Source organism: Haliotis asinina, chromosome 9 (genome assembly GCF_037392515.1).
Source record: "Haliotis asinina isolate JCU_RB_2024 chromosome 9, JCU_Hal_asi_v2, whole genome shotgun sequence".
NCBI classification, from domain to species: Eukaryota; Metazoa; Mollusca; class Gastropoda; order Lepetellida; family Haliotidae; genus Haliotis; species Haliotis asinina.
In genome coordinates, this window is record NC_090288.1 from 11,838,000 (window position 1) to 11,859,927 (window position 21,928).

The following is a 21,928-nucleotide window of genomic DNA, read 5'->3' on the forward strand; positions in this document are numbered from 1 at the left end:
TGCCTCCAGTTTGTTACGACAAGCATCGATGATGACTGCCAATTCTGACCTCGATCTTGGGTGTGGAACCATTGTACTCTGACTCAAAACGAATTATAATTACCATCATGGTAAAATATAAAAAAACCCAAAAAACAAAAAAACTGGACAGGTCGCTGGGTACAACCTATGGTTGGTTGATTGTTTAACGCCGCACTGAGCAATATTACAGCTATATGGCGGTGGTCTGTAAATAATCAAGTCTGGACCAGACAGTCCAGTGATTAACAGCACGAGCATCCATCTACGCAAATGAGATACGATGACGTAGTTTTGAAGGTAAATGGGAGGTTTGTGTTGGAACTACGGGAACTCGCCGCTCATATTCAGTTACATGGACAGCATACATACTGGCATGAAGAACCTTGTAAAACAGAGGACTCAGAGTCAAGGACAACATAGGGATAGTCCTAACATACAGCTTGTTTATTAACTGACCGCCTACGAGGTCTTGTGGCAAGAGCGTATTCCAGGAAAGGTCGCAGGTTGGACCCCCGGCCGCCTGATACCAAATGACGTTAAAATATGGAACTTGTTAGTCCCTGCCTGGCGCACGGGTACAACAAGGACTGGTCGGCTCGGAGTCAGTATAATGTTTCTCAGTAAGCTGGCTCTATTAAATCACCTCACCCCACCTCAGCTCACCTCGCCCCACCTCACCTCACATCACCTCGCCGTTTACAACTTTACTAACTAGGAAATAGTCCCTCGTCAGATTGTCGAACTGTACTGTGTCGGTTAATAATTTATGCTCACATGAGTTCACGAATTGTAAAAGTAAATAAGATATCGACCGCAGGAAGGTCCTGATGTATGGAATGGACAACGGTTGACGGGATAAATGTTGACGCTAGTTTTGCTACACTGCAAGATACATTATCGATGTTCCACCTGTAGATCACAGTTGTACGCAACCTATGGGGGCACCACTACTACAACTACTACTGTTTATGCTGCGGCGACTACCCATCCACCACTACTATTGCAGCTGTTACTGACTGTGGTGGTGATGATGATGATGATGATGATGATGATGATGATGATGATGATGATGATGATGATGATGAATCTTATCACGAGACAGCCCACACTTGAAAAAACAAACGTATGGCAGTTGAGTTGAGAATTGTGTGAACTATTTGAATCTAGGAGTCCACTGATAGAAACATTTTTTTATATTAATTTGGACCTCGTTCTCGAAAAGAATCTTTTCATATTGGAGGTGCAATATATGATGTTAAGGAATACAAGGCAACGATCGACAGGGTTATTTCCATTTTGTGGCAAACCCAGAGACAAAAAGAGAGGGAAATTCTTGGAATGAAACTAAATTTCATGTTTGTTTAAAAATCAGGTTTATACATATTCAAGTTGGAGGATTAATAGACACTCGGTGTTTCATTTTTTAAAGAAACGATAATTTTGGATCGATGGGAAATGAGAGAAAAGCACGGACTAGTAACCATTAGTCTGATCAATACTTACTACTATAAGCGATAGACGCGATACGTTTTTCTGTTCTTGTAGCTTGAGGGTGAACCTGGACAAGCCAGGTAAGACATAGTTTCCTTTAGTTAATCTTCTTAAACAGATTGCTGTCTTTAAGGTAACAGATACACTGTGCATTAGATTAAAAAGGTATTTGAATTGGTCTTCACCAACTCATGCATGCTTGCCGTAAGAGGCGACTAACGGGATCGGGTGGTCAGGAGTGTTGACTTGGCTGACACATGTCATCGGTTTCCAGTGGAATTGCTCGATCCTCAGAATGCCCATGACTGACCTCTCAGATCCAAACTCGATTCTGTACAAATACGTCCACAGTTAAATAGGAATGTGTGCAGGGTTAACCAACAAACAGAATCCTATTTGTCAATTGCTGACTCTGAGTTTCTGCATCAGGAAGATAATAGTTTCGCGATCCCGCAAATAATTTTTGGCTTAGGTATTCTACGAATAGGTGTCTTGGTCTTGGGTGTTGTTTCATGCAGCTCTCAACAAAGTACTGTCACTGATTGTTAAAAATGGAAACTGCATCAGGCAATCCAGTGATTGACATCATCCCTCATCATCATTGACTCCTCCCCATCATCATCTTCCTCTACATCAACAACAAATCATCATCATTTTATTAAAACTGTAAGTGTGCGTCTCATGTCAGCTGAAGACGATGACCTCGGATGCATAGTGACCTAGAAACGCAGCGAACGGTGACCAGTAGAGTCCTCTTGTTTGCTGTACATCAACAGCAACAAAAAGCCTGCCCCGTGTAACGCAGGCTTGTATTGATTAGGACACATACGACAATGACGTCGCGAGAAGCAGCCAAGCTGAAATTCGCATTGTCTCACAGTAACTAATTTGTCGTTCATAGTCATGACGTTTTGACATGTTATGAAATGTACATGTAACATTGCGGTGAGATAAATACGTTGTTTGCATATAATTCATAATGTAAATATGAAAAGGGTGCAAAATATTGATGTCGTGCAAGAATGCCCTGAAAATATCTACCTTAGGAATGTAAGAGTGAGTGAGTTTAGTTTTACGCCGCACATAGCAATATTCCAGACGGCGGTCTGTAAATAATCGATTCTGGAACAGACAATCCAGTGATCAACAGCATGAGCATCGATCTGCACAGTTGGGAACCGATGGTATGTGTCAATCAAATGATCGACCCTGATCACCCGATCCCGTTAGTCGCCTCCTACGACAGGCATAGTCGCCCTGTATATCAAGCACGGGTTGCTGAGCGAGCCTGATCACTCGATCCCGTTAGTCGCCTCCTACGACAGGCATAGTCGCCCTGTATATCAAGCATGGGTTGCTGAGCGAGATTGACCACCCGATCCCATTAGTCTCCTCTTACGACAGGCATAGATGCCTTTCATGGCAAGCATGGGTTGCTGAGCGAGCCTGACCACCCGATCTCTTACAACAGGCATAGTCGCCAAGAACAGAATCGATTTTATGGTTTTGAGTATATCATGACCACGCGTTTATGAAAAAATATATACACCAGGTGCGCGGGAAAAGGTGAGCGTATCCTATATCGACGATGGGACCCGTCATAAACACATGCAAATGCTAGTCAATTGTTCACCTGAAAAAGAACTGGGAACGTAATGTACGAATCGAAAAGGTGAATTTGATGTTACAGTTTGCAGATAATATATCAGTTCTGATAACACAATGTGGTATTTTGGAGCGGATGTTGATTAGGAAAACGTGAAACGACCTTTCATTAACTTAATACATAAAACATCTCCTTCAAAACACCACTTTACATTATCTTTTGCAATTCATGTCGTTTCAGAATGTAACATTTTCTTATGGCTTCCCTTACAGAATGCTAGGGCTGTGGTTATGGCCTCATTTACTCACTCTGGTGGCGACAGCAGAGGGCGCCACTGACTGGGGGGACCTGAGACTCCCCCTGGAACACGTGCCTTATTTCTTCAGGAACAATCCTCACTTGGAGCAGCGTTGTAAGGATGAGGATACCTGCCCTTATAAGGTGAGGCACAACTAGCTTGAAATAGGTTAAACCGTTGTGACGCCAAAATGGGCTGTGGGGGTAGCCCAGCGGTCAAGGTGTCCGCTCGTCACCTTGAAGACCCGGATTCAATGTCAATCATGAGTACAATTTCTACAATTTGTGAAACCCTTTCTGGTGTCCCTCGCCGGAATTTTGCTGAAATATTCATAATAGTGGTAAAAACTGGTCTTCATCAACTCATGTGTGTTGTAAGAGTAACGGGATCTGGTGGTCAGATTCGATGTCTTGGTTGACATGTCATCGTATCCCAAATGCGTAGATCAATGCTCATGATGATGATCACTGGAATGTTCGGCCCAGGCTTGATTATTTACGGATTGCCGCAATATAGCTGGAACTATTGCTGATTGTGGCTTTAAACAACAAACTAATCAAGCAACCAACAACCTTAACCCACGCTGTAACCCATGTTACATTTGGTGGTCCGCAGTGACAGGGTACCTGGTGGGATTAGATGTTGATTCGATCAGATCACATCCTTCACAGATTACGTTAACAGACACCTATCACGACTTCGCCAAAAATACCTATATTGCCGATCATTGGTTGGTGACTGTGATGAGTATTGCTAAAGAAGTTACAACAGCTAAATGCGGTATTTCTGTACGACTGATGAGCAAAATCTATGTGTGTAATCCCAGGCCATGTTGCGGGAGACACGGTGCTGGGGATACGAGGAGAAATGCCCAGAGTCTCAGAGGAAGAGCCTGCCACAGTGTGAGGGAGAAGTAGAGCCAACAAGGAGGTGCCGTATTTCCAGCTATATGGAGGTGGTGGGGGGATGGGTTGGGCAGTGTGTGCGTGTGTGTGTGTGAAAGTGAGGAACGTATTCAGGTAGAGGTCAGGAATATATTCTGGTAGAGGTCAGGAAGCTATTCAAGTAGAGGTCAGGAACATATTCAGGTGAGGAATATACTCCTGTAGAGGCTAGGAAGATATTCAGGTAATTTCAGGAAGATATTCAGGTCAGGTCAGCAACATATGCGTGTAGAGGTCAGGAACATAGTCAGAGATATAAATGAAGTTTTCAGAGTTATACATGTTCTCAAGATATATCAATTTTCGGTAGTAGACGAGTCACGTTAAGGTTGATACACTGACTTTACGTTTTTGCTTATTCACATATTCTTTTCAGAAAGTCAGTTCCTGATAGGAAATCTCTCTTCTGGCGGCAAGCTGACTTTGGGTATGTGAAAGACAGAATGGACAACATGAAGGTATTCTGCCGGGGTTCACACACGGTCAGTACAACATAGCATGCCAATCATTCTATAGTGAAGGTATGGATACGATGACATGTGTCAAGTAAGTCAGCGAGCCTAACCACCTCATCCCGTTACGACAAACTTCAGTTGTCGGGGGCCATTTCTGACCCGGACCTTCAAGGGTATTGTCGTAATATACCAAATGCAACGTCCACGTCTTTGGACACGATGGATCGTTTCCAACCAGGAATCTCCATCGGTTTATAAACTGCTGATGAACCAAACTTGTACCACCGCATCTTTTCTGCATTACTCATGAATTGAATTATTCACGCTTGAATCACACTGCTAATGATGATATATCAATACTGGGTCGAATAATTCATTCGCTGATTCAATGCTGCTGCAGGAAACTACTACATGAAGAAAGCCAAGTGGCCTGTGCGCGGTTATTCTCATGACACAGAATGTACCCTGGTTGAAAAGGATCGTCTGACTGTGGGTGTGAATCACAAATTCTCCATGGCTATCGCCCCGTGATTTCAATTTGATGTCCCTTGGACATATGTGACGGTTCAGATTGTCTCTCTTACTTTCTATCTCTCTCACTGGTAAATGCGTCAATCACTCTCTCCCTCACTCATTCGCTCACCCATTCCTCTTTTAGAAATCTCTTACCTGTGAAGCTTCGGGGTAAAATTGGTCATCAGCAACCCATGCTTGCCATAAAACGACTAACGGGCGACTAACGGGGCCGGGCTTTCAGGCTCGCAGACTTGACACGTCATTGGTTCCCAGTTGCGCAGATCGATGCTCATGCTGTTGATCACCGGATTGTCTGATCCAGACTCGATTATTTACAGACCACCGCCATATAGCTGAAATAATGCTAAGAGGGGCTTAAAACTAAACCCAATCAGTCACTGATTCTCTCCGTCACCCACTGGTAAACGCGACGCTCACTGACTCTTCTCTTCCAGAGTGACTCGTCTCTAGAGTGTACAGATGCACTGGGATTCTGCCGAGGTAGAAATATTTACCTGGACCTACGCCACGCCAACATGACAACCAGAGATAGGTGAAATTCTTTGTCGCAACCCCATCTAATGATCCATCCGCTCTAGATCAAGGGATCATCCCGGCCCGTTCTCGTGGATCTCTCAATCCAAGTTTACGCTAAATCAACCAGTCACAGGTTTTTCAGACTGAAGTGAATGATTGCAAAAAACTAACACATAGAAACTAACAACACTTTTTCTATTTTCAAATTATCTAACAAAAAGATAAAATAAAAAAAAAACTGGAAAAAGTATTTTGGTCCTTGGTTGGTTACACACAGCATTCAATCATAAAAGCAGCATCTTCAATCCAAATATAATGTACAGCAAAAGAAACGCAGCTATGTTTTTGTCAAGATTTTAAATAAAAGACATAAACATGAACACTTTCTTTTATGAAATCTTTTTTTCGAAACATGCGCTTCGTTTGCCGTTCAGTATAATCTGGAAGCAGAGTGTACTGTAACCTTTATCTGTACATTTTAGCAAATACCATTTTGAAGTGGAAAGGGTGAAGAAATGATTCAAGGTCATTATAGCTCAACTTTAATTCTCGACATTATGTTACAGGTACAGGAATGATATTGTCCACAATAGCACATTTGGCGGTCACTGTGATCTAGACAAGGTTGGATTAAATGCAGCTATGACGACACCAGTAATAAACAAGCGTCCCTTGGCTTCATGGTAATCTAAAATGGAGTTTCGTTACAACACGTCAGTGCTTGCTAACATTACACACAGATTTGAGTACACCAAGTTACAGGTCACACACGACTTTGTATCTTACGGGAAGTCACGGAAATAAAAGTCCAGTTTGTTTCCAAATATTGCAGCCATTCGCCACCACTCGCTCCTTTCCGTAACCTCGCTCTTCGGCTTGTCCCATTCGTAACTACTTCTGTCATTCCGGCAAGCCGGATGGCGTCTCGTACCCCTCTCGTGGCCATGTTTACGACAGGGTTCTGTTTTGAAATACGCGCTTTGATTGGTTTGCCACGATTCTTGGCAATAATGGCGTACGAGAGGGGTACGAGGCTTCTTGAAGGTCACGGAAAGAGACGAGTAGTTACGAATGAGGCTTTTCCCGGACAAGCTCCTCTTGACGTTTGAAGTAGTTCTGAAGTTCCTACGCCAATATAAAATCCCCCCAGAGGTGCACGAGTCGTTATTATAACAAGGGAATAACAAGAGTTGGTCACGAATGGTTACGGAAAGGGGCGAGTAGTGACGAATTTTACGGGATTTTCGACTGATTACGTCAAAAATATCGTCACTCACTTCAGAAGAGAAACATGACATGGCATATACGTTTAGTCGTCTGCACGGTAATACAAGACACTATTATGGATGACAACTTTTTTAATTCACCTGACGAAGGGGCAAGAATTAGCCGTGAAACGTCGTGTTAAAAGAATTAAAGAAGTTGTCATCCATAATAGTGTCTTGTATTACCTCACCAACTTCTAAATGCCTTTGAAGAATTTTGTCTGCACGGTGTCAAATCATGTGTTTTATCAATCTGTATCCTAGCAACCCGTATCCTGTCAAATCATGTGGTACACTCAGTCTATATCCTGTCAACACATGCCGACACAGCCATATTTTTGCATGAGTAACTCTCGCTGTACCGGCTCGTGTATCCTCACATTGCAATCTCGCTACCATTACAAAATTAAAAGGCAACGTCCCCGCTTAACTACGAGCTTACAGAAACATGCATCGTAGTAAAGACTGTAAAGTAGTAAAGTAGTAAAGTAAAGCAAACGCAAACACATGGATGTTGTCGAATGTTAAACCCAGAGGGATGAATGGTGTTGAATGTTAAACCCAAAGGGGTGAATGGTACTGGATGTCAATTCCAAACAGAAGAATGGTGTTAAATGTTAAATCCAAACAGAAGAATGGTGTTGAATGTTAAACCCAAAGGGGTGAATGGTACTGGATGTCAATTCCAAACAGAAGAATGGTGTTAAATGTTAAATCCAAACAGAACAATGGTATTGAATGTTAAATCCAGACAGATGAATGGTGGTGAATGTTGATTACTATTATCCCGTAACGTGTTTACACAGGATGCAGGAGATGGAACATTTCGCATCTCTCCATCCTCAGCCATTGTCGACTGGTGAGTGTGACGTCATCGTCGACAGACCAACCCTCATCATCAAAATGGACGAAGGTATGAGCGGTGCCATATGTCCCTTCAGTCTGATTTTGTTGCCCTAGTTTTTGTTACTGGCTGTTTTCATCAACAGGGAAACTCTTATCAGAAATAAATGCCAAAAGAAGACGCAATCAAACACTCAAAGACCTAAATACTTAAAGCGGAATCTGATATATCACGCTATCAAACTTGATACATTCATTCTGAACATGATCTGGATACTGGCAAACCTGATATGCTTACTGTGGTCGCCACACCTGATATACTCGTTGAGGAACATGATGTACACACCATCAAACCAGATGTACTATTTAATAATTGATATACACAGTATGGAACACCTTCCAACCACATACACACACGTTCTGGAACCAGATGTACATGACAACAAGCCTTATATTTTCAGTTCCTAATTTTGTCACAATTACATTGGATTACAAATGCTTCAGAGGGCCAACCCTTAACCATGATACATATTTACCCTTGAGAGCGGAACTCACTGTTTCTGAACATTAATTAGGGAGACTTTAATTAGAAGGACATTAATTAGGACTTAAGAAAACATCTTTAACACGTACAACAAACGAAAATATAGGTCAAAAGCAATAAAAATAAATATATAAAAACAATAACCGTAAATGATTTCTGGCAAAGAAATCACTCGGTTCCGGAAGGCGAAGAAACCCGTTCAGATTTTCATTCCTAAATTTCAGAATACAACATATTTCATCACACCTGCGTGTTCATGAACCTCTACATCAGTCTACACCTCAACAACTCCTTCTCCAAACACGTTAACCTCCTGGTGTGGGACACGGTAGGTCAAACCTTCAGCCGTACCTAATATACTGATGAGCACAAGAAACGCAAAAATTAAAAAAAAATTATCTTGTCAATTTAAATCAATAGAAGACAGGGGCGGTGGGGTAGCCTAATGGTTAAAGCGTTCGCTCGTCACGCCGAAGACCCGGGTTCGATTCCCCATATGGGTGCAATGTGTGAAGCCCATTTTCTGGTGTCCCCCGCCGTGATATTGCTGGAATATTGCTAAAAAGCGGCGTAAAACTAAACTCAACTCAATAGAAGACATAAATATGAACGCTTACTTTTATAAGATTTCATTTTTCGATACTTGCGTTTCATTTGCTGTTCAGCATTTGTGCGTTATGCTGACACAACATGACCTCAAATACTACTGGATATTTCCTTAGCCTCGGGAGTCGAAAGTGATTACAGGCCAGAGATCGGTTAGAATTGGTCAACGGTGCAGTTGGTTGACACATGTAATCGTATCCCACTTACGTAGATTGATTCACCTGCTGTTGGTCAGTGGATTGTCTTGTCCAGCCTTATTTACAGAACGCCGCCGTATAGCTGGAATATTGCCGAGTGCAGCGTTAAACAACAAACAGAACAAGGGTCAGACCCATGATAAAGAGCATAAAGGAAGGCCAACTCAGCACTGCTCAAGGTCACGTGAAAACAAAAGTATGAGACAGTCTTAGCGCTGAGCCCGCTGCTTGGAACGGAGCCCAGTTCTGTAGAGTTGAAAAATGTGAAAATTGAAGATCTGATGATCACAATGGTTGATGTGTATGAACAGTGTTACTGAATCGATAGATACACATGTTTACATTCATCAGCGTTAATGCTCCCCGTGTTTTCGTACCAGATGGCGATGGTTGTTATTCGTGTTTCAACAACTGGTTTATTTGCTCCAGAATCGAATATCAGTATACCACACACTGACAACAGTAATAACAGCATTTACTCACTCACATGACAAGTCAAAACATTGATTACAAAACAGCCTCTTGTCCTCTGAACTGCGTTCCGTCCTACTGCGCAACTAATGCGATAACTAGTCCAGAATTTTAATACTAATACATTGTCAATACTAATGCATTGCGTGACCGTGTCACAACTGGTTGGGTCTGTTATTGTGAAAGGGTGCGCCTTTGTCAGGTCATTGTTAACATACCCGAACAGCCGAGACAAGGTCGGCGTTTGACATCTCAGTGTCGAGAAATCGTCAGCAATGTGCTAATTTTCTTTAAACAATTAGCTACAGATGGTTTAATATTTCCTATTCGGGCTTTTAGGCAGTGAGCTCCCCTACGTAATGAAGTTAACTCGACCAGCCGTTTGTGCCATTTGACCTCCTGGGTCATGCATATCTAGAGTAGCTCAGGTCAAACTGAACAACGTGTAATTCATTTAAGTGGATGCATAAAAATTAATCGGTATGATTTGATACGTCTATTCACTTGTATATTGCAACACTACGCTCCTTATGATTCTTGCAAATACTTCGTACGACAAGCTCTGACAAACGGAAACCTGGAAATCGTAGAAATCTCAAAACGAAGCCCTGCCGCTAGAAAGGTTTGGCGGTCTGGTACGGAACTGATATTACATCAATCACATTGTGGGTTACAGAACTACACTGAATAAGCACAGAAATCACATAAGAGGAGCAACCAGTGAGCCAGATGCATTGTGAATTATTTTACGACCTCATCAAACAGGGTCAGTCTGTGATTTCTTAATTAAGGTATGCTGCCTAAACCTCGACATAAAAAACAGAAATGCGGTGTTATTAAAATTTGGAAAAAGGAACTTGTTTTTAAAGAACATGGAAATCGGTGTAACCAGAGTTGTTTGTGGTGTCTATTTTCACTGGAGAAAATTCGGATCGGCTGGAAAGTAGGTAACAGTCTGAACAGATTAATTAGCCTCGGCATGATGCAGCATTCACTCGACATGAAGTCACTATCGTGCATTGTACTGTAAAATCCCTCTTGTCTTTTCAGAGTGCTTTTGACCTCCTTGGTTATATGTCCGAGTTACGTGGTGCGTTCACCAAGCATGACGTCATGCTTCTGAAACAATTGGACGGGAAGAGGGTGACGTAGTTTTTATCTTTGTGAGTGAAGGAAGGAGTGAATGAGTGAGGGAGGGTGTGACCTGTTTACCAGTGAGTGTGAGTAACAGAGTTAGCCACTGGATGTGTGGGAAGTGAGTTTGTGGTTGGTTGGATGGACGGGTGAGTGAGTGGTTGGGTGAGCTGGTGTGTTTGTCGGTGTGTCAATGAGTGAGCGGATGTATCAGTAGGGTGTAGGGAATGAGGGAGTGAGAAGGTGTTTAAACTCAATTTAACGGTTTAAACTCAATACTACCTCTTTCAAAAACGTATGTTAAGTTGTCGCATTACCAACACTACCCAGGTAGTGTTTTGACCTTTTTGAGACTTCTGTTTTGTGTTCCAGGTTTGTTTTAGAGATGCCATCTTCTCGCTTCCTTCTCGGATGCTGCTCGGAATCTATTACAACTTAGCACCGGTAAGTTTATATCCAATATCAGTAACTAAAAAGGTATCAGTCGATGCTGCAGACTTTGCGCGTAGATTCACAAACTACTGAGCAAAGGGTGATTAAAACTAAAGAAATACATGCTCACATCTGCTCACTATTGAGCACAATGAAATCGATGCTCCTGCTCTTGATCACTGGCTTGTCTTGTCCAGACTTCATTATTTACAGACTGCCGACATGTAGTTAGAATATTGATAAACCAAATTTTATGAAATAAGTCACCAGTAAGATTATCTAGTTTACTGGAAATGAGTGAAAACGTATTGAATACCCAAAGGAACCTATCGATTGTCATTTGTGAATGATTACTTGTCACTAAGTACTAAATGTCCCCAAAATAATCTGGAGGCATATTGATATACACTATATAGAGTAATACGATGAAGGGAACACATGGATATGTTACAGGTAAAGGGATGCAGGATTAGCGGCTTGGTGAAGGCGTTTTCGGAGCATGTGTTGTATAATCTGAATATTCAACAAACAGGACCACTGGTGAGTCCTTCAGCGGAAGTAAAGAGGGAGTGTGTGTGTGTGTGTGTGTGTGTGTGTGTGTGTGTGTGTGTGTGTGTGTGTGTGTGTGTGTGTGTGTGTGTGTGCACGCGTGCGTGCGTGTGAGCGTGCGTACATGTGTGTGTGTGGATACCTCGGGAGACACCATGCACTTTGACCATTATGGCCAAGTATACTACTAAAATATTTAAATGGATACATGAGTAAGTTTAGTTTATCAATATTCCAGCAATACCTCAACTGGGGACAAGTGTGACTGACCACATTATTTTATCTAGATAAAACGAGGACTAGTGGCTGTGCTGTCGGTATAATGTTCCCCAGTGTTGTACCAATGTTAAACCGTGCCATTGTAGCTCGGAGGCCGGACACTACAAAACCCAACTAGTCCATGAGGTTCTTGAAAGGCATTTAATAGTTAGATGAACATGACACGTTTAAATGGACAACAACTTATTTCTATTCTTTTGTACGACGTTTCAGAGCTAATTCTTGGTCCTTCGAAGTCGCATGAATAGAAGTTGTAATCCAAAAATGCGTCATGTATTCAGGCCATTGACATCCACGTGGGTGCATTATGAGTGACATATTCTTGTACGCGTTGTTAAACCCTGTTTGAACTTAACATTTGCAGTATTCACATCTTTGCCTGAATGTATAGTCATGTAATCCATCTTTTTTCTGTTCAGCCCGAGAAACTCAGGGTGACATTCCTCGTCAGAAGTACGAAAATGCGGCGGATCGTAAACCAGGAAGAAGTAAGTTCAGTTCATTAAGACCACTTCCATGACACTGTAGTACACTCATCACTTCTTCCAAACTCATCACTTTGTACATACTCATCACTTCACCCAAACTCATCACTTCATCCAAACACACCACGTCATCCAAACTCATCACTTCTACCAAGTTCATCACTTTGTCCATACTCATCACTTCATCCATACTTATTAGTTCTTTAGTACTCATCACTTCACCCATATTTAATTCTTGAGTGAGAATAGTTTACGCCTCTTATAGCAATATTCCTGCAATATGACGACGGGGGACCCAGGAAATCAACTTCACACATTCTACTCATATGGGGAATAGTACCCCCGTCTTCGGTGTGACGGGCGAACGATTTAACCACCACGCGTATACGTCATCTGACATATTCCCCCGTATATAATATATTATCACATTACCGTTTATGTAGATGTAGCATTATGATGTTTATATTTATATTTTATATTTTACCACATTTTAATATTTTATTCCCATTCTTTTAAGCTATTTTCCGGCTTAAAACGACTCTCAGACTTGGATGTACAAATGGTGGATTTCAATAGGTATGCATTGATTGAACCGTTACATTCGTCACCCCCTTTCCGAAACCTCGAAGAAGAGCTTCGTGCCCAACTCGTGTTATTCCGGAATCTGCCGAATAGCGCGGCTTCTTGGAGGTTACGGAAAGGGTCGAGTGGTGATGAATGGAAGAGACTGTCCGGGAATAACACGATTGTGGTTGTTAGATTCTGGTTTTAGTCTTAAATGTTTACAATTTCGACTATATCAAATGGTACCAAACAATGCATTATAAGTTTAGAGCTTGTGCGCTATTGGGGTAAAGGGAAAGAAATCCTAAATCAGCTAATTTCTGGCGACATATTTGTTGAAAGACATGGCTGCAATACGTAATGTAAATCTTTGTTGTAAAATATTCAAGAAAAGCACATCTTGTATGCCCACGTTAAATAAAATGTTCTATAACATCAAAACATTTTAACGATGTGGTAGCGAAAAGTATTCTTATCTTGAATGCTGTGCGTTGCAGATCAGTACCTTTCACAGACCAGCTGCAGGTAGGTTTTCTTTGAGTATTAAGTAAGGAAAACCTTATGAACCCTGTTATTGGAACTTGGAGTGAGTGAGTTTAGTTTTACGCCGCACTCAACAATATTCCTGACATATGGCTGTGGGCTGTGAATAATGAAGTCTGGACCAGGCAGTCCAGTTGTCAACAGCATGAGCATCGATCTGCGTAATTTGGAACCGGTGACATGTGGTTTTATGAACACCAGACCAATTAGTTTAGATTTTAGTCTTAAATACCTGCCATCATAGATTATTTTGATAAAAATTCAGTGATCAACAGCATAAGCCAACAGCATGAGCATCGATCTGCGCAAGTGGGAACCGATGTGCGAGCCTGACCACCCGATTCCGTTAGTCGCCTATTACGACAAGTACGGTCGCCTTTTATGGCAAGCATGGGTTGCTGAAGACCTATTCTAACCCGGGTCTTCACGGGTCAGGAACTTGGAAGGTAGTACAGGTATTACTTCTTTGTAAAGGTACACGAAACTTATCGATTTAAAAATGTCATGTCGTCATTGGGGAATAGTACCCGATCGTCTTTATTTCGCTAACCCTTATTACTTATAGATTATTCACAACACTGACCTGTTCATTGGCCTCCACGGCGCTGGACTGACGTACATGCTCTACCTACCAGACTGGGCAACCGTCTTTGAAATGTAAGCATGCTGGGTTGAGATTAACGTATGCTGGACGAAACTCGTTAAGGATATATGCAAACTTTGAAAATGTTAATAATGATCTATCTACCCACTGACATACTGAGAAAATATCAATAAAAAAAATACCAATATCCCTCACTTATTTTTTCCAATATATTTGCTTGTTGCCTTCCTGTGTTACGGGAACCCTCGGTGGGACAGAATAGGCTCAACTTTTCGCTATCATCTTAACTTATCATCATTGTTTGAAGCACAAACATTAACTTTCGAAACATACAATTGACGGCGTTACGTAGAGATTTCGTATGAAAACGTTTTGTTTGTTGTTTAGTCCTGCTCTCAGCAATACTCCAGCTATCTGACGACGGTCTGTAAATAGTCGACCAGAAAATCCGGTGATAAACAGCATGTGCATCGATTTACGCATTTGAGATACAGTGACATTAACTGTGAGGGTATCTGACTTTCTTGATCATATTTAACAAACCTGTTCCAAACCAAAGAATGTTTATTCAGTGACCACAACCTATCGATTGTTTCTCTCCAACCATGACACATAATCTTCTATATACGAGGCCCAAACGCACGAGTATGACGTTGTATTCTATCGGTGTTTCGCAATGAACACTCATATGGTCTCTTAAGTACTGGGACTTACGTCTGTGTCGTGTTCAGCTACAGGTGCGGGATCGACAACATGTACCCTGACCTGGCCAGAATGAGGGGCATCAACTACATCACCTGGGAGAAAATGGATGCCCTCACCCCAGAAAACAAAGTAACACACCTACCTCACTTTGTATATCCTCGTTAGGAAACTGTGGGGATCTTGTTCTACAGAAACGTCCGTTAGCCACATACACCTGATGGATGTTCATCCAGCACTATTTATTTGTGAAAAGAAGTGGAACCAGGTCTATACATCCTAAACGAACAAAGATAAAGCGAACAATCGGATAAAACGAGTTTTCAAATCTAATAGAGAGAATTCGTCGCGTTTCAACAATCAGATAAAACCAGCACTGACATCTGGAGAACAATAAGATAACACAACAATCGTATAATATAAAGAACAAACACATGGGCGAATGCGGGAATTTTGAAAGAATGGGGTACAGGGGGTTCGAACCAAATGAACCGCCAGTGGTTCCACCAAAGCAAAAAACAAAATGTGTATTGTGGGGTTGAGTGTGTGTCAACTTATGTCACCCGAGAGACAAGTGGACTAGAAATAATCCCAACTCGCTGTTAATTACAGCTTACCACATTTGGGCATTTATCTACGAAGCAGACGACAGGAAACAAACTTAGAGTTATCTCCCTTAGATCTTGTCAATTCCGAAAATGTAGTATCCGGAGAATGGCTTCACACATCAATTGATTCGAATTACAAGACTGCAATCTGTATGTAGTATATGTAATGCTAACGTAAGAACCTAACAAGTTCGTGTGTTACATTGAAATACTAGAATGTGTTTTAAGCTAATTAGAACCCGATATATGTAGAACCAGATAGAACAAGGTATTCAGATCTGCGATCACTTGCTCAAAATATGAATGTGTGATGCGATGTGTTATTAGCGTCTGGTTAAGGATACTCGGTATGAAATGTAATAGATATGTTAAACACTGTTCTATACTCAGGAAGCATCATAGTGACACAGACTATATAAACTTGGCATCAGCAGACAGACTTACTCTATTTACGCATGGCTTCGGGTTCGTATAGATTTGTCAAGGAGCTGGAAATAGTAAAACTATTATATTAGAATTCAATTTGTGCCTTAGATGTGTGTAGGCAATATTGGAACAAGATGGTAGCAGTTCTGCCTTACTGTCAACATATTGTCTCAGCTTCATACTGAAAGATATTTATCTTAAAATTTGTACAACTAAGGCGGGCCTTGATTCACACAAATACCATGTTCTGTTTATATGTCCAAATTACGCACATATTCGGGAACATTTTCTAACTATGTACTTATTGTAGTCATCCATGTACTGCACATTTTAAATTTAGTACCTTGTTATCAACAGCAGATAGTTATCTAATGCTCCGCCTAGCCACCTACTTGTATAAAACATATAAAGCTAAATCTGAGTAATATATATGTTGTGTTTGGGATTGCGCCCTCTTGTAGCGGTGCGGATTCTCGTGCTTAGGTTGGGCTGGGTCGGTCGCCTTGCCCGGTCAGCCAACGCATGGGTTGTGTGCTGACGGTTGGGTGCCTAGCTGTCGGGGTGTGGGTTGGTGTCCTGGGTGGGACACGTCCGGGCAGGGGTGCGGGAGTCTGTACTTATTTGGGAGGGCGTGGTCTCAAACAGAACGTGTTGCATTTAACCACATCCTCAATGGCATTGTGTATTATGTACCGTAACATCACACCACTCTAACACTTTATATATCTGTACTCTTGGTCTCCTGGCCCTGAAATACTGTTCTGTTCTGTTCTATCTAGAGGTGATATTTCATAGCAGATTATAGATACCAGACGGGAATTAGAGATATAATTTGTAGTCTTTTTTACAATGAGATAGATAAATGCATACATGATCCTGCAAGATGACGTCATTTGAATATTAATCGCAAAGTCGTACATAACACCATGTCCATCGTATGGTAAAAGCATTGTATAGATATCTCTAAAGTTCGCTGTCGTCCATGTTGTCTCAAGTCACCGTCGTGTGTCACATTTCAGACCGCCTTGCCCAACCGCACCAACTACAGCTTTGACGTGGGGGAGTTTGTGAGACTGGTTCGAGTTGCAGCAGATCAAGTGACCTCTCACCACGACCTCAAGAAAGCAAGACTTCGTACACATAAGGGACACAGGGAGCTTTAAGTGGTAGTTACTGAGTGACTACTTTGTGAGAGACTACCTTGCATGTGTGTGAGCGTGCGCGTGCGTGCGTGTGTGTGACAGGGAGACGTGAAGCAAGTTTGCAAGTGCCTACTTGATTGGTGGGTGGGTGAGCTTTAGGTGGTAAGCTAGAGAGTGACTACTTTGGAAGGGAACCTTTTAATCTGTTACATCTTCTATAACAAAGTAACTGTTTCTTTCTCTGAATAATTAGCAAGTGTAAACTGATTTCTGATTGTACAGGGGCAACGACCCATAACACCAAACTGAATTGAATATGTACATATCTTCTTAAAGGTTTGTCGATTTCTAGAATAAACATGTTTTGATCCAAACGCTTGACCCGAATACGTATTTGGATAAACGACTGCAACGAGTGTTTACAATTGTCTGTTTGTGCCAGTTATTATCATAGCGCAAGCGCCTGGGGGTATACGTATTCACAGAACAAGTGGGCATGGTAACATTTTTTTCATCGCTGTACAGCTTCCCGGGTGAAAATACACAAAAAGATGTATCTGCCCTGAATGTGTGTCTTCTCGTGCACTGTCCACGAAGCTAAGATACACAAAAACGTCTTCCCCAGGTATGTGTACGTATACTTTATAGTTCGCTTTGGACAAATACGGCTCAACGATGACAACAGTGATATTTTTTACCTTGAAAATCCAATTATACTGACGTCCAAATAAAAGTACATGGACCTTGAAAGACGACTGAAAGAAAACAAAAAACATCTTGGAAGATAAAACATCTACATGTATACTGGCGTTTGGAGTCTCCTGTACGAAGTTTCACTCCTTCAAAACAAATTCATTACGTTTAAGCATTACACAAATAAGCAGGGAGTCAAACTGAGATTCCCATTTGTAGGGAAAGAGCCGTGTCACAGCAGGGTGACTAATATATATAATTGTGGTGAAATGTACTTAAGACCATAGTAAACAGAGGTTCTCTATAAGCATATATGGCTGCCAGCATGTGGTATCAATGTAAATCATACAAGTAGAGTGATCTCCCCTTCGGTGATATGTAATTGCCGCTACGCTAACCTCATGGTGTCTGAATAAAGGTCCCTGTGAACAAGAAATCCTTGTTTCATGGAAAGCCTTAGTTATAAAGCTGTCACCATAGCAACATGTCCACTAAATACATCGGAGTAGGAGACAAAACGCCGAGCCGATGGCGCTAGTGGGAATCCTGTCCGATGTCTCGATGAGAACTCGCTCTATAGATCTAGGTCTTGACTGGAGGTACTGTTTACCCTCAGACAAAATCTGTTTTATTCATGGTGACCACCATAACTAACGTTTGAAATTTGAGGTTGCGCGTGATAAGTCTCGTAGACATATTAATTATATGAGCTGTTACGTGTTTATTTTCAAAGTGAAACTAAAAATTAAAAAGTTCGCCGTTAGGTATCCGAAAATAGCACGGCATGAAACCAACAAACATCAAAGAATTTGATTTAATAATAGTTTTTATTCTATAATTAACTAGACCCGTGGAGATTCGGGTTAGAATTGGTCTTCAGTAAGCCATGTGTTTCGTAAGAGGCGACTAACAGAATCTCTACCTCTCTCTCTTCAATGCATGAAGTGCAGTGTACATTTGGGCCAAATATTGTAATAATTCTGCAGTTATAAGATTTAGTTACATGCTGACAATGATTTATTGTTAATTATACACATCTACTCCTAAATATGTTATTCTGAATTCTCTCACCGATTTTTCATGTATGTATAGAGAGCACGTAATCTTGGTTGAAGATTGAGTTAACCTCAAACTTTTTAACATCTGTTCAGAACATTTCAGCCACCACGAGCGAACACAGCTGCGATTTATGTCTCCTGTTGGGACATTTTATCTGTTTCTTCATGACAATTCAGTTTGAGTGACTTGATATATTTGGTTTGAACATATTCATCAGTTTGTAATTTCAACGAATTCTGGATCCATAAAAAAGCAAACTTTTCTATTGTAAATATCTCTGTAATATGCTGAACAGCTGGTTAGTACAGATAGATCATATAGATAGTGATACAAGATACAGTGTGTGTCAGATTTTGTACTTGTGCTCCCGTAAGATGCTTTCATCTAAAAGCCGCCTTATAGCTGGAATATTGCTGAGTGCGGTGTAAAACTAAAATCACTCACTCACTCTAAAAGTATCAACTGCTGAAAATATTATAGCCGTTTTTGTACACATTTTCGTTTTTAAAACAACAATATATCCCACTAGATCTATCGAATCAGTCTCATGCAAAACACATGAGCATCTTCATAGACTGAAAATGGGAAATACCTTGCTTCATGGCCGCCTGGTCGTCCTCATGTCCTTCAGAACACAGCTGCCAGAGTCGCAAGTAGGTGTCCAAGACGAAAGCACGTCACGCCAGTCTTCGAATAGCTTCACTGGTTGTCTCTTGCAAACCGAGCAACATTCAAACTGCTCAGAAATAAACCAAAATATCTCTCAACATCGGCCACTGCGTTCCATCATGAACACAATACGGACCTGTGAGCTGCAAATGAGGAGGAAACGACTACTGCGACGACTATAGTCTATTGTGATTAACTATTGCAACACTATTGCAGTAGTGTTTTCTTTCCTCCTTCATTTGCCTTATTTGAAGTCATTTCCAAAATGAATACATACTTTATATGAAATAAAAACAGGTTGAAGTAGTTTCGGCGTATTTGAATAAATGACATGAATCTTGAAACCGAGATCAAGTAAACAGTTTAAACACAAGATTGGTGTCCACAATTTCAAACTTTTCATGGCGGGGAGGCTAAAATCGTGACGCTTCTCGGTCCAGTGAGCGGTACTTCCAACGCAATGTTACGAATGACTGAACGTGGCCCGCCTCACTCGGAGCCTCTGACAAGTTACAAAGAAAACAGGATCAGCGAGGACACTCTTTAATTTTGGCACATATAACAATATAAATACAGTTATTAACACATTTTCTCCTCTATTCTTCATTATACATTTGATTGAATTTGAGATTAAATTGACATTATCTGTGGCAAATCACATTTCTGTCTGTCTGTCCTCGAGTTTAAGACAATTTGAGAAGTTCAGACACAGTGCCACCTTGATGATCTTCTGGTGGCCTCAGAAAAAATCCACCCCAAACTTTACGGTTTATGGCGAATTTATTATAGTCCCATTAAATATAAGAATCCATGTCAACATTTTGTCCCTTTGGCATAAACTCGCGACTACTGAGGAGATCAAACTATCTCATGCAATATACCAATATATTAGCCGCGACTATGATTAACAACCTACGGCATGCCCTTGGTTACACTCCATAAAACAGTTATTTGACAAAATCGGTTTAACTGAAATATGTATAAATCCCTCTTCATTTTCTATTTAGTTGGCGATTAATTCAATTATTCTTTTAGACGTACATGACTTAATTCCAACAGAAAATCATTCATCCCCTGAAAATTGTTACAACTGGGCCAATTTATCAACACTGAACAAGGCCATGTCGCCTGTCAATTATTTTAAGCATAGCAAATATTTTTCACCATTTACCTCTCACTTCTATAAATTGTTACGTAAATAACTCATCGTCATGGCGCATGTTTATATTTATGTACATTCGTTAATATTGTATATTCTTTGCTCTTGTACCACCGATGGTGATTTATGAAAATAAAGACGTTAAAGTTGAAGTATAAAGTTCAAAAGAAGCGGAGATTATTACTATGTTTTGAAAAGAATTCTCTCTATTCCCGACATGGATTATGCTTCCCGGCACCTTATTTGTAGCTTTGGCTGTACTTCCCTAATTGGCTCTCACGGGAAAACAGAACAATACATTTTAGCCTTCCCGGGACATCTGAAAAATATATTTTAGCCTTCCCGGTACGACACCATTTTAAACTCCGAGTCGCATGCCGTGTTTGCCGCCATGTTTGTTTAAGAAGTAACAGCGGCGGATAACTCTCAAGGAAAGTCAACGTATTTGGTACATCCTGCATTTTGCGCTGCATATTTGTGAACGGAAGTCAGTTACTAAACAGTACGATCGATAGTCAAACATACTATGTTGCATCGATAGTTCTTCGTTTCTACCATCGATTAATTGCTATCAGACTCAACAAATGCAATCCATCAATGGTTCTATGCATCGTTACAGAACCGGTATGCAGCATCCTAGACTAACCCTTAGTCTCAGAATGTATGCGATTCCGATGCAAACCAACATTCCTTTTTAAGTGAAAACTCTCCCCAGGGAGATGAGAGAAAGGGACAAATCTTGATTTGTATCATATATGGCTTCGGCTTTGCAGAAAGAGCCGGGCAGAAGGGAAAATGATAAAATTCAGGAACTGTGATACAGACTAGTTACATATGTACTCTGGAACGAGCCCCAAATCTCAGCAAAGTCAGTACCAATTCTACACCCTCCCAAGTGATTTGAAAGAAATCTAATCCCAAATTAATCGATAAAAGACAATAAAAATTTAAATGTTAAAGATGCTTTGGTGGACATTCTACTCTTGGCCGCCTCGAAACGTCTGTACATCTTGTGAGTGAGTGAGTGAGTGAGTTAATATTTAACATCACATCGGCAATATCTCAGCCATATCGTGACGAGCATCT

The 21,928-nt window shown here is 41.1% G+C and overlaps 1 protein-coding gene across 1 annotated transcript; it reads left to right on the forward strand.

Annotated features, from left to right (window-relative positions):
- Positions 1 to 3,391: 3,391 nt before the first annotated feature.
- LOC137296588 (EGF domain-specific O-linked N-acetylglucosamine transferase-like) lies at positions 3,392 to 17,283 on the forward strand. The gene is made up of 13 exons (XM_067828402.1): positions 3,392 to 3,559; positions 4,243 to 4,346; positions 4,737 to 4,842; positions 5,787 to 5,884; positions 6,435 to 6,551; positions 7,940 to 8,046; positions 8,745 to 8,848; positions 10,845 to 10,937; positions 11,301 to 11,372; positions 12,608 to 12,641; positions 13,735 to 13,762; positions 15,116 to 15,218; positions 17,140 to 17,283. The coding sequence occupies exons 1-13, from the start codon at positions 3,392 to 3,394 to the stop codon at positions 17,281 to 17,283; spliced, it is 1,278 nt and encodes a 425-aa protein (XP_067684503.1).
- The last annotated feature ends 4,645 nt before the right edge of the window (positions 17,284 to 21,928 follow it).